The following is a 16,056-nucleotide window of genomic DNA, read 5'->3' as shown; positions in this document are numbered from 1 at the left end:
TGGTAATATTTTATGCACTATCTATTTCTGGACATAAGTGTAGCTAATATATACATCCCGCGTCGAATGACGGTCCCTATGGCAGTTAATTTTTATATGGGGTAGCTGTAACGTTTAGGCAATTAAAATATGGTAATTTTTTTATTTATTTATTTTTAATTACCTAACCTAAAGATACTTCAAAAGAACTGTCATACGGAACATGTTTCGACGCGAGAGAGGCGGATGTGGCCGAAACTCCACTGTGTGGAGACCCTGCTAGAAACCATAGTCATCTATATGAGAGCGGCGAGCGTGCAGATGAATGCGACGATAATCACGAACGGCAGCCATGTCTTTACGAAGGCTCCGGGGCTGAAACAAAAACATTAAGTCAATCCATCGAGGCCATCGGCAAGAAAAACTTATTAACTTTTGTTGAATTGGAAATATAAATATAAAACTTTTGTTGACGTTCGGAGTGATTAATCCTAAAAGTCTTCACTACATCAAAAACAAAGTGATCCTATAAGGGTTCCGTTATTTCCTTTTGAGGTACGTAACGGAATCCTAGAACCGCTCTCCGAAAATAACTGTCTGTCAGTGTTCTTACTTCTTCACGCTTAAACCACTGTACAGTCGCCATCAGATATATCGGAGCGGCCAAGGTGCTCACAAATATCGGAACACGCCTCTATTGTCAGGGTGTTAGAGCGCGTGTTCAGATATTGTGAACACCTTGGCCGCTCCGATATATCTGATGGCGACTGTACATACAAATTTAGATAAAACTTGGTATGGAGATAGTTTGAACCCGGGAAAAGAAATAGGGTAGTTTTTATCAATCATCATCATAATTCCACGCCGACGAAGTTGACGAAGTCGGAGGCAGAAGCCAATAATAGTCTTGAATAATAAATCATACAGTACGTAATTGTAATCAGTTATCAACTAATCAGCAGACGTTATAACAATAGGGGCCACGTCCTTGTAACTACGGGGCAATTAAAATAAATAGTAGCACTTTCATAATGGCGTAAATACATTCTAATTTAGACCGTAACGTTATGTGATAAAATACAAAGTAAGTTAGCTAATTAGATATTGATTGGTTTAGGTTTATTGAGTTCTGCCGTTTATGTCTGTTAGAACTGTAGCTTCAAAAGTAAAGTAATGAATGACTTACAATAATGTAAAAACACTGATGTGAAACGTCAGCAAGCTACCTCAGACTAGAGTCATAACATGCCACGAAATGACTTGTCCGAAGCCGTGTTGCCTCAAAGGTCACACGTCAAACCCCGTACATTTTGCCGCCAAAGTGACTTAAACACAACTTATTGCAGCAATCTAGTTGCATGGATATACAACATTATGACCGGCAAATCATGACTGTATCAATACTGTATCGCGGCTGCATCACTATTGAATTGCTGCAAAATATTGCCAATTGCTACCAACCCTAAGACGTGCTTTAAAGTACAAATTAAAATGAAAATGTTTGTATACCTGACATATTTAGAATAGGGTATCATGTAGAAGGCCAGCTTCACCATATTCCAGTTCTTGCAGCCCCCGTAGCTCATGAGGTTCAGCGCCATTGCCACATGTGAGTGGCAGTTGTCGTAGAATATGATATGCTGAAATTTAAAAAAAACATAAAAATATATTTATACTGGGTCAAGCAGATCTTGTCAGTAGAAAATGGCGGCAAATTTGAAAAATGTAGGCGCGAAAGGTTATCGCCCCATAGAAAATTTGAATTTCGCGCCTTTTTCTACTGACAAGATTTGCTTGACCATCTTATAAAGAATATGTTGGATAGACACTCAATCATGCATCAGTAGCATTACAATTTTTAAGTTGGATCACTATTATATTTTGTTGGAAATCATTTAAAAAATTGTAATACAGTTTTGTTCAAAAAAATATTTTTTTTGCATTCCATTTTTATAAGTAGGTATAGTCATTGTAGGTCCTGTATTTTTTAAGGAGCTGTAGGTTTACTGATTTCGTGGTTTCTAGCCAGTGTATTGAGTTTCACTCCGAAAAAGGTTCATGTCAAGGGGGTCATTTATCATGAAAAATAATATACTACATGAAGTACATATTAAACATAGTGAAGCTGAGAGTTCCTTCATTATTTTATAAAATTACTTTAAATTTAACAGCTGGGTCCACAAAGGATGAGCATCCACTCATTCTGTGTGGACCCGGCCAATGATAACAAAATTAGAAGCTTACCATTCTCTTTTTATAAATCTCTGAAGCTTTGTGAACAGCAGCGTCCCATCCAGGTTGCCCATTGTGAGCCTTAGCCGGTGTCAGCTGCCAGTACTTGGTCGGGTTCCCAAAGGCCATCAGGTCTTCAGACACAAAGTAGGGCCCAGCAAAGTCCCGGATTACCCCGCTGGATGTGCAGATGCCCATGTGACCAAGAAACGGGAACATCCATCTAGAAAAAGTAAGTAAAATATAGATTATATACATTATAATAATCAAAAAAGTTAAATTTTAAAACCATTTACTATATTGTTGTTCAAAATATACAAGCCAACTTCGGGACATATTGGATAAGTGTAAAAAAGCTATAAACCATAATGCAATTTTAAACAGACTCAAAACCAGAACCCAACATGTGCAAATAACTTCAGTGTTACTAAAACTAATACTTCATTTATATTTGTAATAGCATGTCGTTAAGTTGAAAGAGATTAAGTACTTGCTCCATTAAAATTATTTAATTAATTAAAAATAATGTGAATTAAAGGCTTGTAATACTTACGTTAAAACCGGAATGGGAGTCCAAACTATACAATACGGATAGCGACAACGTTCGTGGTCAATAGGATCCATCAGGACGGCTTGGTCGCGATCACTCAAATCTACTGGGCTTTCCGGGCTGCGGTCAACATTCATGCCTGACTCCCGTACTGGATAGCCGCGTGAATAAATTTTCTTTCAATTTATAAACAAGAAACCATCAAGAAACAACACTAGTCGATAAATAAAATCAAGTAATTGAACTTTGACAGCTCCGTTCCGTTTCGTATTTCGTATTCGTATCGGCAATTTGGTGTTTGTTAAGGAAAATATAGATGGTCAAGCAGATTTTGTCAGTAGAAAAAGGCGGCAAATTTGAAAAATGTAGGCGCGAAGGGATATCGTCTCATAGAAAATTTGAATTTCGCGCCTTTTTCTACTGACAAGATTTGCTTGACCATCTATAATTTCATTTGGACAAATTACTAAATTGATTCAAAAAAATTGTTTTAAGTAAATATTAAATATGTTTTGAAATTGGAACTTAATTTTATAGATAAGTATTTGTGATAGGCATATTACGTCATATAGGAAAAAAAATATCATGAGTTGGATTTCTTTTCTATTCGTTTTCGAACATATATAATATGTATGCTATACATACGTGATCGCAAAGTGGAACACGCCTAGTTTTTACCACTGGCAACGTCAACGGTAAAAAAAAAAGTTACTTTCTTTTGACATGTATTGTTTGTGTCAATGGTGTAGATAATGTTTGGCGCTTTAATTTTGTGAATTGTGTATTTTCTATTTACGTGGGCATACATTTATGATCATCCAAGATGCCTGCGTTCCTCATGTATATAGACATGGAGAATTTCAAGTCCTACCGGGGCCAGCACCGTATAGGACCTCTGAAATCGTTTACGGCAGTAGTTGGCCCCAATGGATCAGGTACGTTTTGTGGCCATTTACATTTTGTAAACAGCGTTTAGACTCTAGCAACTACACATTTGGTTTTATTTACACACTTATTACATTTAGTCGCATCGTAGTACGATGTATGATTGAACTGATGTATCTTTTTAGGCAAGTCAAACTTTATGGACGCCGTTAGTTTCGTGATGGGAGAAAAGACGTCTTTGCTGCGTGTGAAGCGCTTGAGCGACCTTATTCATGGTGCTTCTATCAATAAGCCCGTCTCGAGGAGGTAAGTTTAGTCTCATTTACTTCTTATCTCATCACAGGTTTCATTCGCTTGTTAAATACAATACAAGGGTCAAAAACAAAACTGTGTTCGCGTCTTTTCTGTAGACATACACAAGAGTTAAGGGCTATAAAGGTAAATTTTCTTATTTAACCCTTATCCACATGAAAAGGTACTTTTATTTAGAGAAGTACGATAAAATCATTACCTAGATGCCCACAAGCTGTTAACTATTGCCCACAGGAGAGAAAAATGTACAGTTCGCGCGAACACACTAGTTTTCTCTCCTGTGGGCAATAGTTAACAGCTTGTAGGCATGTAGGTAATGATTTTATCATAGTTCTCTAAATAAAAGGAGTATTACCTTTTTACGTGGATAAGGGTTAAATAAGAAAATTACCTTTATAGCCCTTAACTCTTGTGTATGTCTACAGAAAAGTCGCGAACACAGTTTTGTTTTTGACCCACATCTCACAGTTCAGCTTTTAATTAGCTAAAAGCTAACTACATCTAAACTTGTTATCTTTTCTCCAGTGCTTCGGTGACGGCTACATTTGAGCTTGAAGATGGAACCGAGAAGCAGTTCATGAGATCTGTCATTGGACAGTCATCAGACCACAAAATTGATGGCCAAGTAAGTTAACATTTATAATTTGACAACCGGTCTAGTACCCAGTAGTTACCCTGCCTGTGAAGCTCATGGTTCTGGGTTCAAATCATGGTAAGGATATTTATTTGTGTAATGAGCACTGTCAACAATATATAATTTTTTTACATTATTCTACCAACTAACTAAACTGCAGAGAAAAGTATATAAATTATATATACTTTTCTCTGCAGTTCAGTACATTTTCTGGCTGGGCTTCATTTAAAAAATAATTGAAAATAAATGTTTACAATATCTTTATTACTTAAACCCCCTGGCTCCCAATCTTTTTCAGTCTGTGGCGCACTTGCAAGTTTATAATTTTATTGTGGCACCCTAACCTTGCTAGGTTATGCGAAATAGATACATAACATGGTAAGGAGGATTGCCTCAGAGCACCCCTCTTTACTGTCTACGGCGCCCTAGGGCACCGTGGCGTACAGTTTGGGACTTGACTTAAACAAACACTACATTTCTAAATAAAGCAATTTGCTAAACGTCCAAAAAAATGTCAACATACATTTTATGTGACAGCTATTCCATATGAAAATGAACTATCATTGGGGGTTTGCAGTTTACGCAGTTTGAAAAACAATGATCTAGATTCTAGAGGACCTATCTGACCTTAATGTGGATGGGAGCGTAGGGCAATGGCGGTGAGAAGCAACATGTTGGCTGGCAGGTTTCCATGTTGCATGAAGAATGTTACAATAACTATTTCTAGGGAATAATCTTTTTATATGTGCAGCCTGTGGGTCAAGTAACTGAAAGGTCAACTAAAACAATTTGTTGCACAGTCAGTGTCGGTGAGCAACTACTTGGCGGAGCTGGAGCGCCTGGGCATCAACGTGAAGGCCAAGAACTTCCTCGTGTTCCAAGGTGCCGTTGAGAGCATCGCCATGAAGAATCCTAAGGAAAGGACTGCACTGTTTGAGGAAATCAGTGGGTAAGAAGTCATTCATGTGATTTTGTCATTTTTGTATTGAAGGAAAAATGGTAAACTCATTGCTTCAAGCAGTGAGTTTACCATTTTTCAAGATCGTAGCTGGTGCCCTTCTGAATTACCATTACAGTCACTGACCAACTGACCTCTAAGTTTCCACTTGATTGTTTACACATTTCAGAGGCATTCGGCGACATTTAGTACTAATGCCTCTATGAGCTGTAGACCTCGCAAGCCATTTTGAAAAATTTCTAAAAACTGAATAAAAAAAAATATATTTAAGAGCGCTCTTACAAGAAAAGTCGAAATAATGCAAAATTGATGATACTAGTCGACGAAATTCAGGACTTTGCGCTCATTATTAGAAACAATGAGTACTTGTTCCAGTAAAAGCGTCTTCTTATCTTTATAAATATCGTTGTAAATATTAGAAAAAGGACTTATTAAATTAGTAATGATTTTTTTTCTGATGGTCGTTTCCGAAAAACCCCGTGAAGCACTGAATGGCGAGCTCTTATTTGGAAATGTTGAGAATTTTACTCTGCTAAACCTGGCTATTTTGTATTACTAATACCCTGTACTTTAGGCATATCAAACTATATTTTTCCTACATACCTTTGAGAAAGAGAAAATCAAAGTAAAACGAACTCGATTTTCTCTCCGAAACAAGTGTCAATTCCTACGAAAATCTACTTAATATCGAAGTCATTTTCATACTCAAGCAATCTGCAACGTTTGCTTATACTGTTGGTATACATTAGTGTTTATGAAATTCTACTATAATTTTTTGGCAATTTTTTGAAAACTACTCTATATTACCGATGACGCGCGCTGCGCCAGCTCAGTGCCGCGGCAGAGCTTGTAGAGGCAGGACGTGTGTCGGTCGGCTCCGCACATTTTCAACGGCGACGACGAGGTTTTTTATCATTGTGTGCGGCGGGCGCCGTGTAAAACGCTATACTGTGTGCGTGTAAACCGCAACGAGAGACTTTGATCCTAGCACTGTTTTTATAGTATTATAATTTATAATGGTACAGTTTAATAAACTACCGGACAGGATTAAAAATATTTGAAACGACCTGACATTCTATATGTATTTATTTGACTCAAGATAGTACTCAGGGTCTGATGATGGAGCCGGAAGGTGGTCACCGGTACCAATCAACCATGCAACTAAACCACTTCGTGTTTAGGCTCGTTTTATTCATCTCAACAAGATCTTTGACACAAGATAGTACTCAGGGTCTGATGATGGAGCCGGAAGGTGGTCACCGGTACCAATCAACCATGCAACTAAACCACTTCGTGTTTGGGCTCGTTTGATTCGGCTCAACAAGATCTTTGACTTAAGATAGTACTCAGGGTCTGATGATGGAGCCGGAAGGTGGTCACCAGTACCAATCAACAATGCAACTAAACCACTTTGTGTTTAGGCTCGTTTTATTCGTCTCAACAGGATCTTTGACTTAAGATAGTACTCAGGGTCTGATGATGGAGCCGGAAGGTGGTCACCGGTACCAATCAAGCATGCAACTAATCCACTTCGTGTTTGGGCTCGTTTGATTCGTCTCAACAAGATCTTTGGCACAAGATAATACTCAGGGTCTGATGATGGAGCCGGAAGGTGGTCACCGGTACCAATCAACCATGCAACTAAACCACTTCGTGTTTAGGCTCGTTTGATTCGTCTCAACAAGATCTTTGACACAAGATAGTACTCAGGGTCTGATGATGGAGCCGGCAGGTGGTCACCGGTACCAATCAACCATGCCGCTAAACTACTTCGTGTTTAGGCTCGTTTTATTCGTTTCTATAAGATCTTTGACACAAGATAGTACTCAGGGTCTGATGTTGGAGCCGGAAGGTGGTCACCGGTACCAATCAACCATGCAACTAAACCACTTCGTGTTTATGCTCGTTTGATTCGTCTCAACAAGACCTTGGACACAAGATAGTACTCAGGATCTGATGATGGAGCTGGAAGGTGGCCACGGGTACCAGTCTACCATGTAACTGAACCACTTCGTGTTTGGGCTCGTTTGATTTGTCGCAACAAGATCTTTGACACAAGGTAGTACTGAGGGTCTGATGATGGATCCGGAAGGTGGTGACCGGTACCAATCAACCATGCAACTAAACCACTTCGTGTCGGGCTTCGTTCGATTCGTCGCAACAAGATCTTTGACACAAGTTAGTACTCAGGGTCTGATGATGGAGCTGGACTGTGGCCACGGGTACCAGTCTACCATGTAACTGAACCACTTCGTGTTTGGGCTCGTTTGATTTGTCGCAACAAGATCTTTGACACAAGGTAGTACTGAGGGTATGATGATGGATCCGGAAGGTGGTCACCGGTACCAATCAACCATGCAACTACACCACTTCGTGTTTGGCTTCGTTCGATTCGTCGCAACAAGATTTTTGACACAAGTTAGTACTCAGGGTCTGATTTATTTATTTAATCGTATGGCTTATACAAAAATAGGCAGTTATATAAATGTCACAGAATAAAAATTACATTACAATTAAAAATTAAATTAAATGTCAATTCAGGGTCTGATGATGGAGCTGGACTGTGGCCACGGGTACCAGTCTACCATGTAACTGAACCACTTCGTGTTTGGGCTCGTTTGATTCGTCGCAATAAGATGTTTGACACAAGATACTACTCAGGGTCTGATGATGGAGCTGATAGACAGGTACCCGTCGCGACCTTCGCGCTCCATCATCAGACCCTGAGTACTACCTTGTGTCAAAGATCTTGTTGAGATGAATAAAACGTGCCTAAACACGAAGTGGTTTAGTTGCATGGTTGATTGGTACCGGTGACCACCTTCCGGCTCCAACATCAGACCCTGAGTACTATCTTGTGTCAAAGATCTTGTTGAAACGAATAAAACGAGCCTAAACACGAAGTGGTTTAGTTGCATGGTTGATTGGTACCGGTGACCACCTTCCAGCTCCATCATCAGACTCTGAGTATCACCTAGTGTCAAAGATCTTGTTGAGACGAATCAAACGATCCTAAACACGATGTGGTTTAGTTGCATGGTTGATTGGTAATGGTACCTTCCAGCTCCATCATCAGACCCTGAGTACTGTCTTGTGTCAAAGATCTTGTTGAAACGAATCAAACGAGCCCAAACACGAAGTTGTTTAGTTACATGATAGACTGGTACCCGTGGCCACCTTCCAGCTACATCATCAGACCCTGTGTATCTTCAATGTCAAAGATCTTGTTGAGACTAATCAAACGAGCCTAATCATGTTACTACATGGTTGATTGGTATCCGTGACCACCTTAATCATCATCAGATCCTCAGTACCAGTTCGTTTTTAAACCCTCGTTGATACAAACTTTACAACCTATAGGTACCAAATGCAATGACGAAACATGTAAATAAGCGAGTAGGTACCTATAATTTCTTTCGAGTAATATACCTTCATAAGTACGAGTATGGGGCTATTCATAAATTACGTCGTTTCAAATGGGAGGAGTGGGGGGGGGGGGGGGGGGTCTGTACATCGGATGATGGTAACATGACGTAGGAGGAAACAGATTCATCCGAAGCTTGATTTTTGGATGATTTGAGGGGTGGGGCGGGGGCAAAAATCGTCAAAAATAGATGACGTAATTTATGAACAGCCCCTATGTACATTTGCACTGCATTTAGTATTTTCGTACTTACCAAATAACAGTTTTAGAACTTTAAAAGTTAAGTACAGTTAGTGTTGTTATGGTTGATTTCAATATGCTTCGCGAAGGATCAAGAATGTTTAATCCATCATTGTAGTGCGAGTGTGGTAGAAGGGATCGGCATACTGAGCTCGCACGGCCTGCCGCAGCGCGTAAAATACCTAAACTCGCTCAACGCCGAAATGTAATAGCGCTCTTAATCATTGAACCTGCTCAAAAAAAATCACGAGAATCGGTTGAGAATTGCGACCTGTAGAGGAGAACATCCGATCCGGAGATACAGAAGCATTTTTGCCCACGCTGAAATGGAAACCTTCACTAACGCTCGGTCAATTAAAGTACTGTTTCAAGTAGTTTTCTAAGCTAATAAATGTAGAAACTACTTAATAAACATGATGTTCAATTATTTTTATTAAGGAAACTGGAAGTCTAGTTTTAAGAAAAGTTCCAGTGTTATATTGTATAACTATAAAACACTGTTTGTTTCTTAAATAAAAAAAATTAAATGAAACACTGCTTCTGTTCAGATCTGGAGTTCTAAAAGAACAATATGAAGCGTGCCGCGCAGAAGTCAACCGCGCGGACGAGGAGGCGCAGTTCAGCTACCAGAAGAAGAAAGGAGTGGCCGCCGAGAGGAAGGAAGCCAAGTTTGAGAAGGAGGAAGCTGAGAAGTACACCAGGCTTAAGGAGGAGCTGGTAAGTTGTAAAACTGGCACAAACAACAGTAAATAAACGAAAATCTACCTTTTTTGGTACTAGTACGGTTCAATATGGCTTGGAACTCGTGGTAGTAATTAGTGAGTTTTGGTTGCCATGTCACTTTACATTACTCATACTCATACTCATACTCATTTATTATATAGATTTATTATGATGTTTGAGATAGAAATAATTAAAAATATGATGGTGACATAACAAGTATTACGATTAACAACAAAAATGTCACATAAGATCTAGATTAACTTACAATTTACTTCACAGCAAGAACAAAAGGTAGAACTCCAGCTCTTCCACCTCTACCACAACGAGAAGGAGATCCAGAACCTGGAAGAAGACTTGCAGCACAAGCAGTCGGAGCTGACCAAGGTGGAGAAGAAGCGGCAGAAGGCCGAGGACTCGCTCAAGGACAAAAAGAAGGAGTCGGGCACTGTGCAGCGGGAGCTGGCCAAGATCGAGCAGGAGATCAGGGAAGTGGTATGTTCATTCAACTGATACAATCATTCATTCAATAAGTTAGAAGTTTTCTGGTCAAATCACCACTGTTGCTTCAATGTTGACACACTTTTGGACCAATTGTACAAACCTTTGCTCACAATGTCAAACTATCTCTGTATATGCCGTTCCCAGACCATGCGAGCCATTGTGTTACGTGTTATCCCTGGCCTATGTGTTGTCTATAATAAATAAAATAGCCTTTATTTACAGAACAAAGAACAGTTGCACATTATCTCTCTATTATCTCCCATCTTTTGTATTCTTTGTCTGCTTGCCCTTCGGCAAAGGCCTCCTCCAACCTTCTCCACTCTCTCCGATCTATTGCCACTCTGCTCCAGGTACGGCCACCTACCTGCGCGATGTCATCGTCCCATCTCATTAGAGGTTTCTTCGCCTTTCTTTTTCCCTCTCTTGGGTACCATTGGGTGACTCGCTTGCTCCATTTGTCTGTGCCTCGGATGATATGGCCAGCCCACTTCCATTTGAGTATTTTAATTTTTGTGGCAATGTCTTGGACTTTCGTCCTATTCCTAATTAGGGTGTTTCGTAGCCGGTCAGTCTTACGTACACCTATCATGCTCCTTTCCACGGCCCGCTGGCAGCATGCTAGCTGAGATGTAGTAGCTTTTGTCAGGGCCCAGGTTTGGCTACCATACATTAGGACGGGAAGAAGACATGTGTTGAATAGTTTACCCTTTGTCTTAGAGTGGAGTTGTTTATCTTTGAAGACTTATTTCAGGGACCAGTACCTTTTCCACCCATTCACTATTCTTCTCTCTAGTTCTTTCTCTATTGTTTCATCAGGTGATATAATCTGACCGAGGTAAATGTCTATACATATTATAAAACAAAGTCCCCCGCCGCGTCTCTGTCTGTATGTATGTTCGCGATAAACTCAAAAACTACTGAACGGATATTCATGCGGTTTTCGCCTATCAATAGAGTGATTGTTGAGGAAGGCTTAGGTTTAGGCTTTAGGCATACAATTTATTAAGGTTTACCCGTGCGAAGCCGGGGCGGGTCGCTAGTGGTGAATAAAGGAATAACTCTGTTCCCAGGAAGCGGAGATATCGAAGAAACGTCCCACGTTCATCAAGGCCAAGGAGCGAGTGACGCACACGCAGAAGAAGCTGGAGAGTGCGGCCAAGACTCTGGAGCAGGCCCGCAAGGCGCACGAGGCACACCAGGTAAAATATAGCAAAGTTCAAAAGAAGAGGCGACGCAACGGCCTCGTGTTACACGAACCATTTGGAGCCACTTTTGACCTCTTAAACATTTTGTAAAATAGAACTGTCAAATCTTTTATGAAATCTCAGATGAAATCGTTACTATGAATGCATTCTGTGACTTCACAATGAATCTACCTCTTTGTAATGATTTTTTGTTGATTTTAAATATTTGTAAGTGCAAAATACATGTGATTTACTAATCACAGTCACTATAACGTAATAGTTTCAAAGGAAAGGTTTTTGGTGGCACCTCCACACCCTCACAAAATAAAATAACAAAATAAAAAATAGTTTATTCAAGTAGGCATATTACAATGCGCTTATGAACGTCAAATAAACCTTTACCGGCTCCAACCGCACCCCTCTGCCCCGAGAAGATTTAAATCCCCCCTCAATTGGAGGAGGGTATCCCAATATGGGACCGGCAACAAACTCGGCGGGACAAATCTTTTCAAAACATTATTACATCTTATAATTAACATGCATTACGAGTAATTAAGAAAAATACAATTTAAATTACTATAGAATTCATGCAATTATACTCAGTGAGTACATAACTTTATACAAATACGTAGCTCTTTCAGAAAACATATCAAATTCTTACAAAAGGATAAGAAAATAAAATCAATACAAGAAATGAGAATACATATTATATGAATCTGACTGATTGTTATGAGATGCTTTCATACAATTTGATGTGCATTCTTACCTGAGCTGAGTCACCTTTAACTCTACACATAATACAATGCTTTTAATTGCTACTTGTCGTTATTACAGTTTCTGGTTTGGACCATGCATGTTTGTCTGTCAAGTAGTCCTCGACTCTGTAATAAGCCTTCAACATCAATGACTTTTTTAAATAATTCTTAAGAGCTGAAAAGGGTAATCTTAAAGCATCCTCAGGTAACTTGTTATAAAAATGAATGCATTGCCCAACGAATGACTTCTGTACTTTACGAACACGAAACTTTCTGATAGCAAGCTTGTTTTTATTTCTAGTATTATAGTTATGGACATCAGAATTCTTAGTGAAGGAGTCTAGATTCTTAACAACATAAATAATACTATCATATATGTATTGGGAAGCTACAGTTAAAATATTAATTTATTTAAAAAGTTCTCTTAATGATTCACGCACCCTTAAATTATATATAGAACGAATGGCTCTCTTTTGTAAGACAAATATAGTCTGTATGTCAGCTGCTTTGCCCCAAACCAGAATACCATATGACATTACACTATGAAAATAACTATAATAAACAAGGCGAGCTGTTTCAACATTAGTCAATTGTCTAATTCTCCTCACAGCGTAAGCGGCCGAACTTAATTTGTTTGCTAGTGTTCTTATATGAGGACTCCATTGTAGATTTTTGTCCAATGTTAAACCAAGAAACAGTGCTTTATCTACCGTCTCTAAGCATTCATTATTCAAAAGTATCTTAGTATCTGGTTTAACATTCGGCAAAGAAAATCTAATGCATTTAGTTTTCTTAGCACAGTCTGTGCAGAGCTAGTTTGGTGTAAGTTTAAAGAAGTATTGATGTATTCAGGCGGACCTACGCAAGCTAGAGGCGGAGCTGCGCGCGGTGGAGGAGCAGCGCGCCGCGTGGGAGCAGACGGCGCCCGGCTCGCAGGCCGCGCGCGCTGATGTCCACCTCGAGGAGGCGCAGGTGAGGCCCGAGCGTGGCGAGGGGCGCTATACAGCTACAGCTGGAGGGAGCTGCGCGCGGTGGAGGAGCAGCGCGCCGCGTGGGAGCAGACGGCGCCCGGCTCGCAGGCCGCGCGCGCCGACGTGCACCTCGAGGAGGCGCAGGTTAGTCTTAAGACCCAGTTGCACCAATCATATTTAACAGACTGAATAACGTAAAACAGCAGTGCAAATTACTAATAAATTTAGCGAACGATTTAATAATGGTGACAGATGGTTTGGCGCAACCGACCCTAACAGCGTTTTCACATTGACCGATCCGATATCGGATGTAGGATCCTACAAGCGTAGTCAGAACTAAAATAAGCAGTTGGACTCTTATGGCTCAAAATTCTTTTCCTTGTCTTGTTTTTGCCCCCAAAAAAAGTTGCCGGAGTGGAGCTTTTTGAACTAAAAACGAATGCTTGACTAATTTGACCTGCGTTCGATCAATCTCTTATTTATTTGTTGGTAACAGATCCGCGAATACGAAGAGCTGAAGATGGAAGCATCGAGGCAAGCGGCTCGCTACCTGCAGGAGTTGGACTCCGTGAACCGCGAGCAGAAGGCCGACCAGGACAGGCTGGATAATGAGCTGCGCCGCAAGGGCGAGCTAGAAAACAAGCACACGCAGAAGGTACTAAATTATGGAAACTAACTTCTAAGGATGGTACCTATTCCATCTGTCCAATATCTTGGTCCACTGTGTATTTGCGTCTCACATTTTTCTTAATGAAAGACGCAATGCACATTGGATAAAGAAATTAGACAAGTGGAATACCACCCTAATACGTCTCCGTCACGAATAGCAGCCATAATTTGCATGAGGATACAGTAAACATTTAAATGTGTTTTTCAATGACGACTAAAATTATATGTCGCAGACATCTCGTTATGCATTAGACCAAGCCTTAAGCCAAGGCTATTTATTAAACGCCGGCATCCAATTTGTATCCTAGGCCGTTAGTTAATTGAACTAGAATCGCTCAATTAACAACTTGGCGTATTGAAAGCCAGCCATTTGAAAACGACTGATGCATGCAGCCCGGTAATTTAAATGTAACCTAAATAACTTAAAGAAATACCCTAATAAAAATACAATTCAATAACCTAATAAACGAATACTTATCAAATTCATCAATGTCTATTTTAACTAAATAACTACACGACATTCAGCTATCTGGTTAAACGTTGCTATCAAGGACTTGTCTGGTTGTTCTTCAGCCATTTAAAGATGCCGGCGTTTAATGAAGGGGCTAGGTGTCTAATTAGCTGGCTAATTTAACATGTACATCTACACAATATGAACTATTTCGCGCGGTGGCTCACTGTGTGGACGGTTGTCCTGTGTAATAAACTAATAAATATTCCATATTATGACATTTGTAAGTAGATTCTTTACAAATAATTATTTTCTAAAACGCGGTATGTTCGCAGGGTCACGAGAGAAACGAGGCAATGAAGCGCGTGGAGAAGCTGAACGAGCACATCCGCAGTTCCGAACAAGCGCTGGAAGAGCAACGCAGGCTCCGGGCAGAGCTGCAGGTAAATTTGTATACGCTAGTTGTTGTTGTAAATCCTATTGTAAAGGTATAAGGTTCACCTATGGTCAGTTAAAAGTTTTGGTACACTAACGAGTATAGAGTTGGACCAAGATAAGTCTGCAACGATTTTGATGGCCCACGCAGTGAGTGTTATTTATACTTACGTCAAACTTCTATGATATTATGTTATGACGTATAAATTACACTTGCACTGCGTGTGCTATCAAAATCGTTGCCGACTTATCTTGGTGTAACTCTTCGTATGTAATTTGTTGAAAAGCAACGGTTTTCGAAATGGCTGTAAAATGTTTTTCGCATTTTAGTTTAGCACCTAGGTTTCACGGATATGTTGAGAGTTATACGAAATCTTCTGGGCATCGAAGATGGTTGTCGAGAAATAATATAGATCTGATATGACCACCATGCAGTGCAGCAGCCAAATGATTTTCAATCATCAATCATCATTTTCATTAATTATTTATACAATTTATAAGAGAAGAATATCATTTATACGTTGAATTCTGTCGCTATAAACACTTGGGGCCTATTTTGTACGAATAATACAAAGAGAAATATATAGAAAATTACTAATAGTATTAGCTTGTATTTTATCATGCATTAGGCCCTTGTTTAGGGGATCAAGAACTCTTGCTATCGAACGTTGCTTTGGTAAATTTTCCCGATAAGGTCTGAGGTGTCGCTAGCTCAATATTTTTTTTCAAAAATTTCGAGATTGGAATAACAAAGTGATTATTACGAAATCTTGTATTGATAGGCGGACGTTGGCTCCTGCCGCAGCCGCGCTGACGAGCTACAAGCTGCGCTAGAAGACGTCGCGTCTCAGCTCGGTGACGCGCGCGTCGACAAACACGAGGAGGCGAGGAGGAGGAAGAAGCAGGAGATCGTCGAGAACTTCAAGCGGGAGATACCCGGCGTGGTGAGCTATATAACATTTTAAACTCTCGCGTTTTGTACACATATTTAATTACACAAACGGGTCTACGGGGAATTTAAGGTAAAAACAATGAAATTATATCGCGGTAGACCCGTTTGTGTAATTAAATAAGTGGTGAGTTATGTACGTATAGCTACAGATGTAGTGCATAATTGTTTTCCATCGTATTTTCCCGGAAACGTTCGTATTCG

General features: G+C 39.9%; 2 protein-coding genes across 2 annotated transcripts in view; one reads left to right on the top strand and one right to left on the bottom strand.

Annotated features, from left to right (window-relative positions):
• Positions 1-131: 131 nt before the first annotated feature.
• Positions 132-3,002, bottom strand: LOC134796278 (transmembrane protein 222). The gene is made up of 4 exons (XM_063768330.1): positions 2,765-3,002; positions 2,224-2,434; positions 1,489-1,619; positions 132-354 (listed from the first exon to the last, which is right to left on the bottom strand). The coding sequence occupies exons 1-4, from the start codon at positions 2,896-2,898 to the stop codon at positions 276-278; spliced, it is 555 nt and encodes a 184-aa protein (XP_063624400.1). The 5' UTR covers positions 2,899-3,002; the 3' UTR covers positions 132-275.
• Positions 3,003-3,490: 488 nt separating this feature from the next.
• LOC134796277 (structural maintenance of chromosomes protein 1A) overlaps positions 3,491-16,056 on the top strand; it is a 29,040-nt gene continuing 16,474 nt past the window's right edge. Inside the window, exons 1-11 of the mRNA XM_063768329.1 lie at positions 3,491-3,696; positions 3,832-3,952; positions 4,484-4,583; positions 5,393-5,541; positions 9,763-9,931; positions 10,217-10,429; positions 11,509-11,637; positions 13,230-13,349; positions 13,845-14,003; positions 14,804-14,911; positions 15,686-15,847. Coding sequence (XP_063624399.1) covers positions 3,585-3,696; positions 3,832-3,952; positions 4,484-4,583; positions 5,393-5,541; positions 9,763-9,931; positions 10,217-10,429; positions 11,509-11,637; positions 13,230-13,349; positions 13,845-14,003; positions 14,804-14,911; positions 15,686-15,847 — 1,542 coding nt within the window. The 5' untranslated portion in view covers positions 3,491-3,584. The remainder of the gene's footprint in view (positions 3,697-3,831; positions 3,953-4,483; positions 4,584-5,392; positions 5,542-9,762; positions 9,932-10,216; positions 10,430-11,508; positions 11,638-13,229; positions 13,350-13,844; positions 14,004-14,803; positions 14,912-15,685; positions 15,848-16,056) is intronic.

The sequence above is a fragment of the Cydia splendana genome, chromosome 13 (assembly GCF_910591565.1).
Source record: "Cydia splendana chromosome 13, ilCydSple1.2, whole genome shotgun sequence".
NCBI lineage: Eukaryota > Metazoa > Arthropoda > Insecta > Lepidoptera > Tortricidae > Cydia > Cydia splendana.
This window is presented reverse-complemented; position numbering and strand designations above follow the sequence as displayed.

What these genes read in the sequence shown, in the direction of transcription:
- LOC134796278 (XM_063768330.1), bottom strand. Translation starts at nt 2,898, where the DNA reads ATGAATGTTGACCGCAGCCCGGAAAGCCCAGTAGATTTGAGTGATCGC. An exon ending in AGATTTATAAAAAGAGAATG is followed by an intron (nt 1,620 to 2,223) that starts GTAAGCTTCTAA and finishes TTTAAATTTCAG; the next exon opens with CATATCATATTCTACGACAA. An exon ending in CCCTATTCTAAATATGTCAG is followed by an intron (nt 355 to 1,488) that starts GTATACAAACAT and finishes TTTTTGTTTCAG; the next exon opens with CCCCGGAGCCTTCGTAAAGA.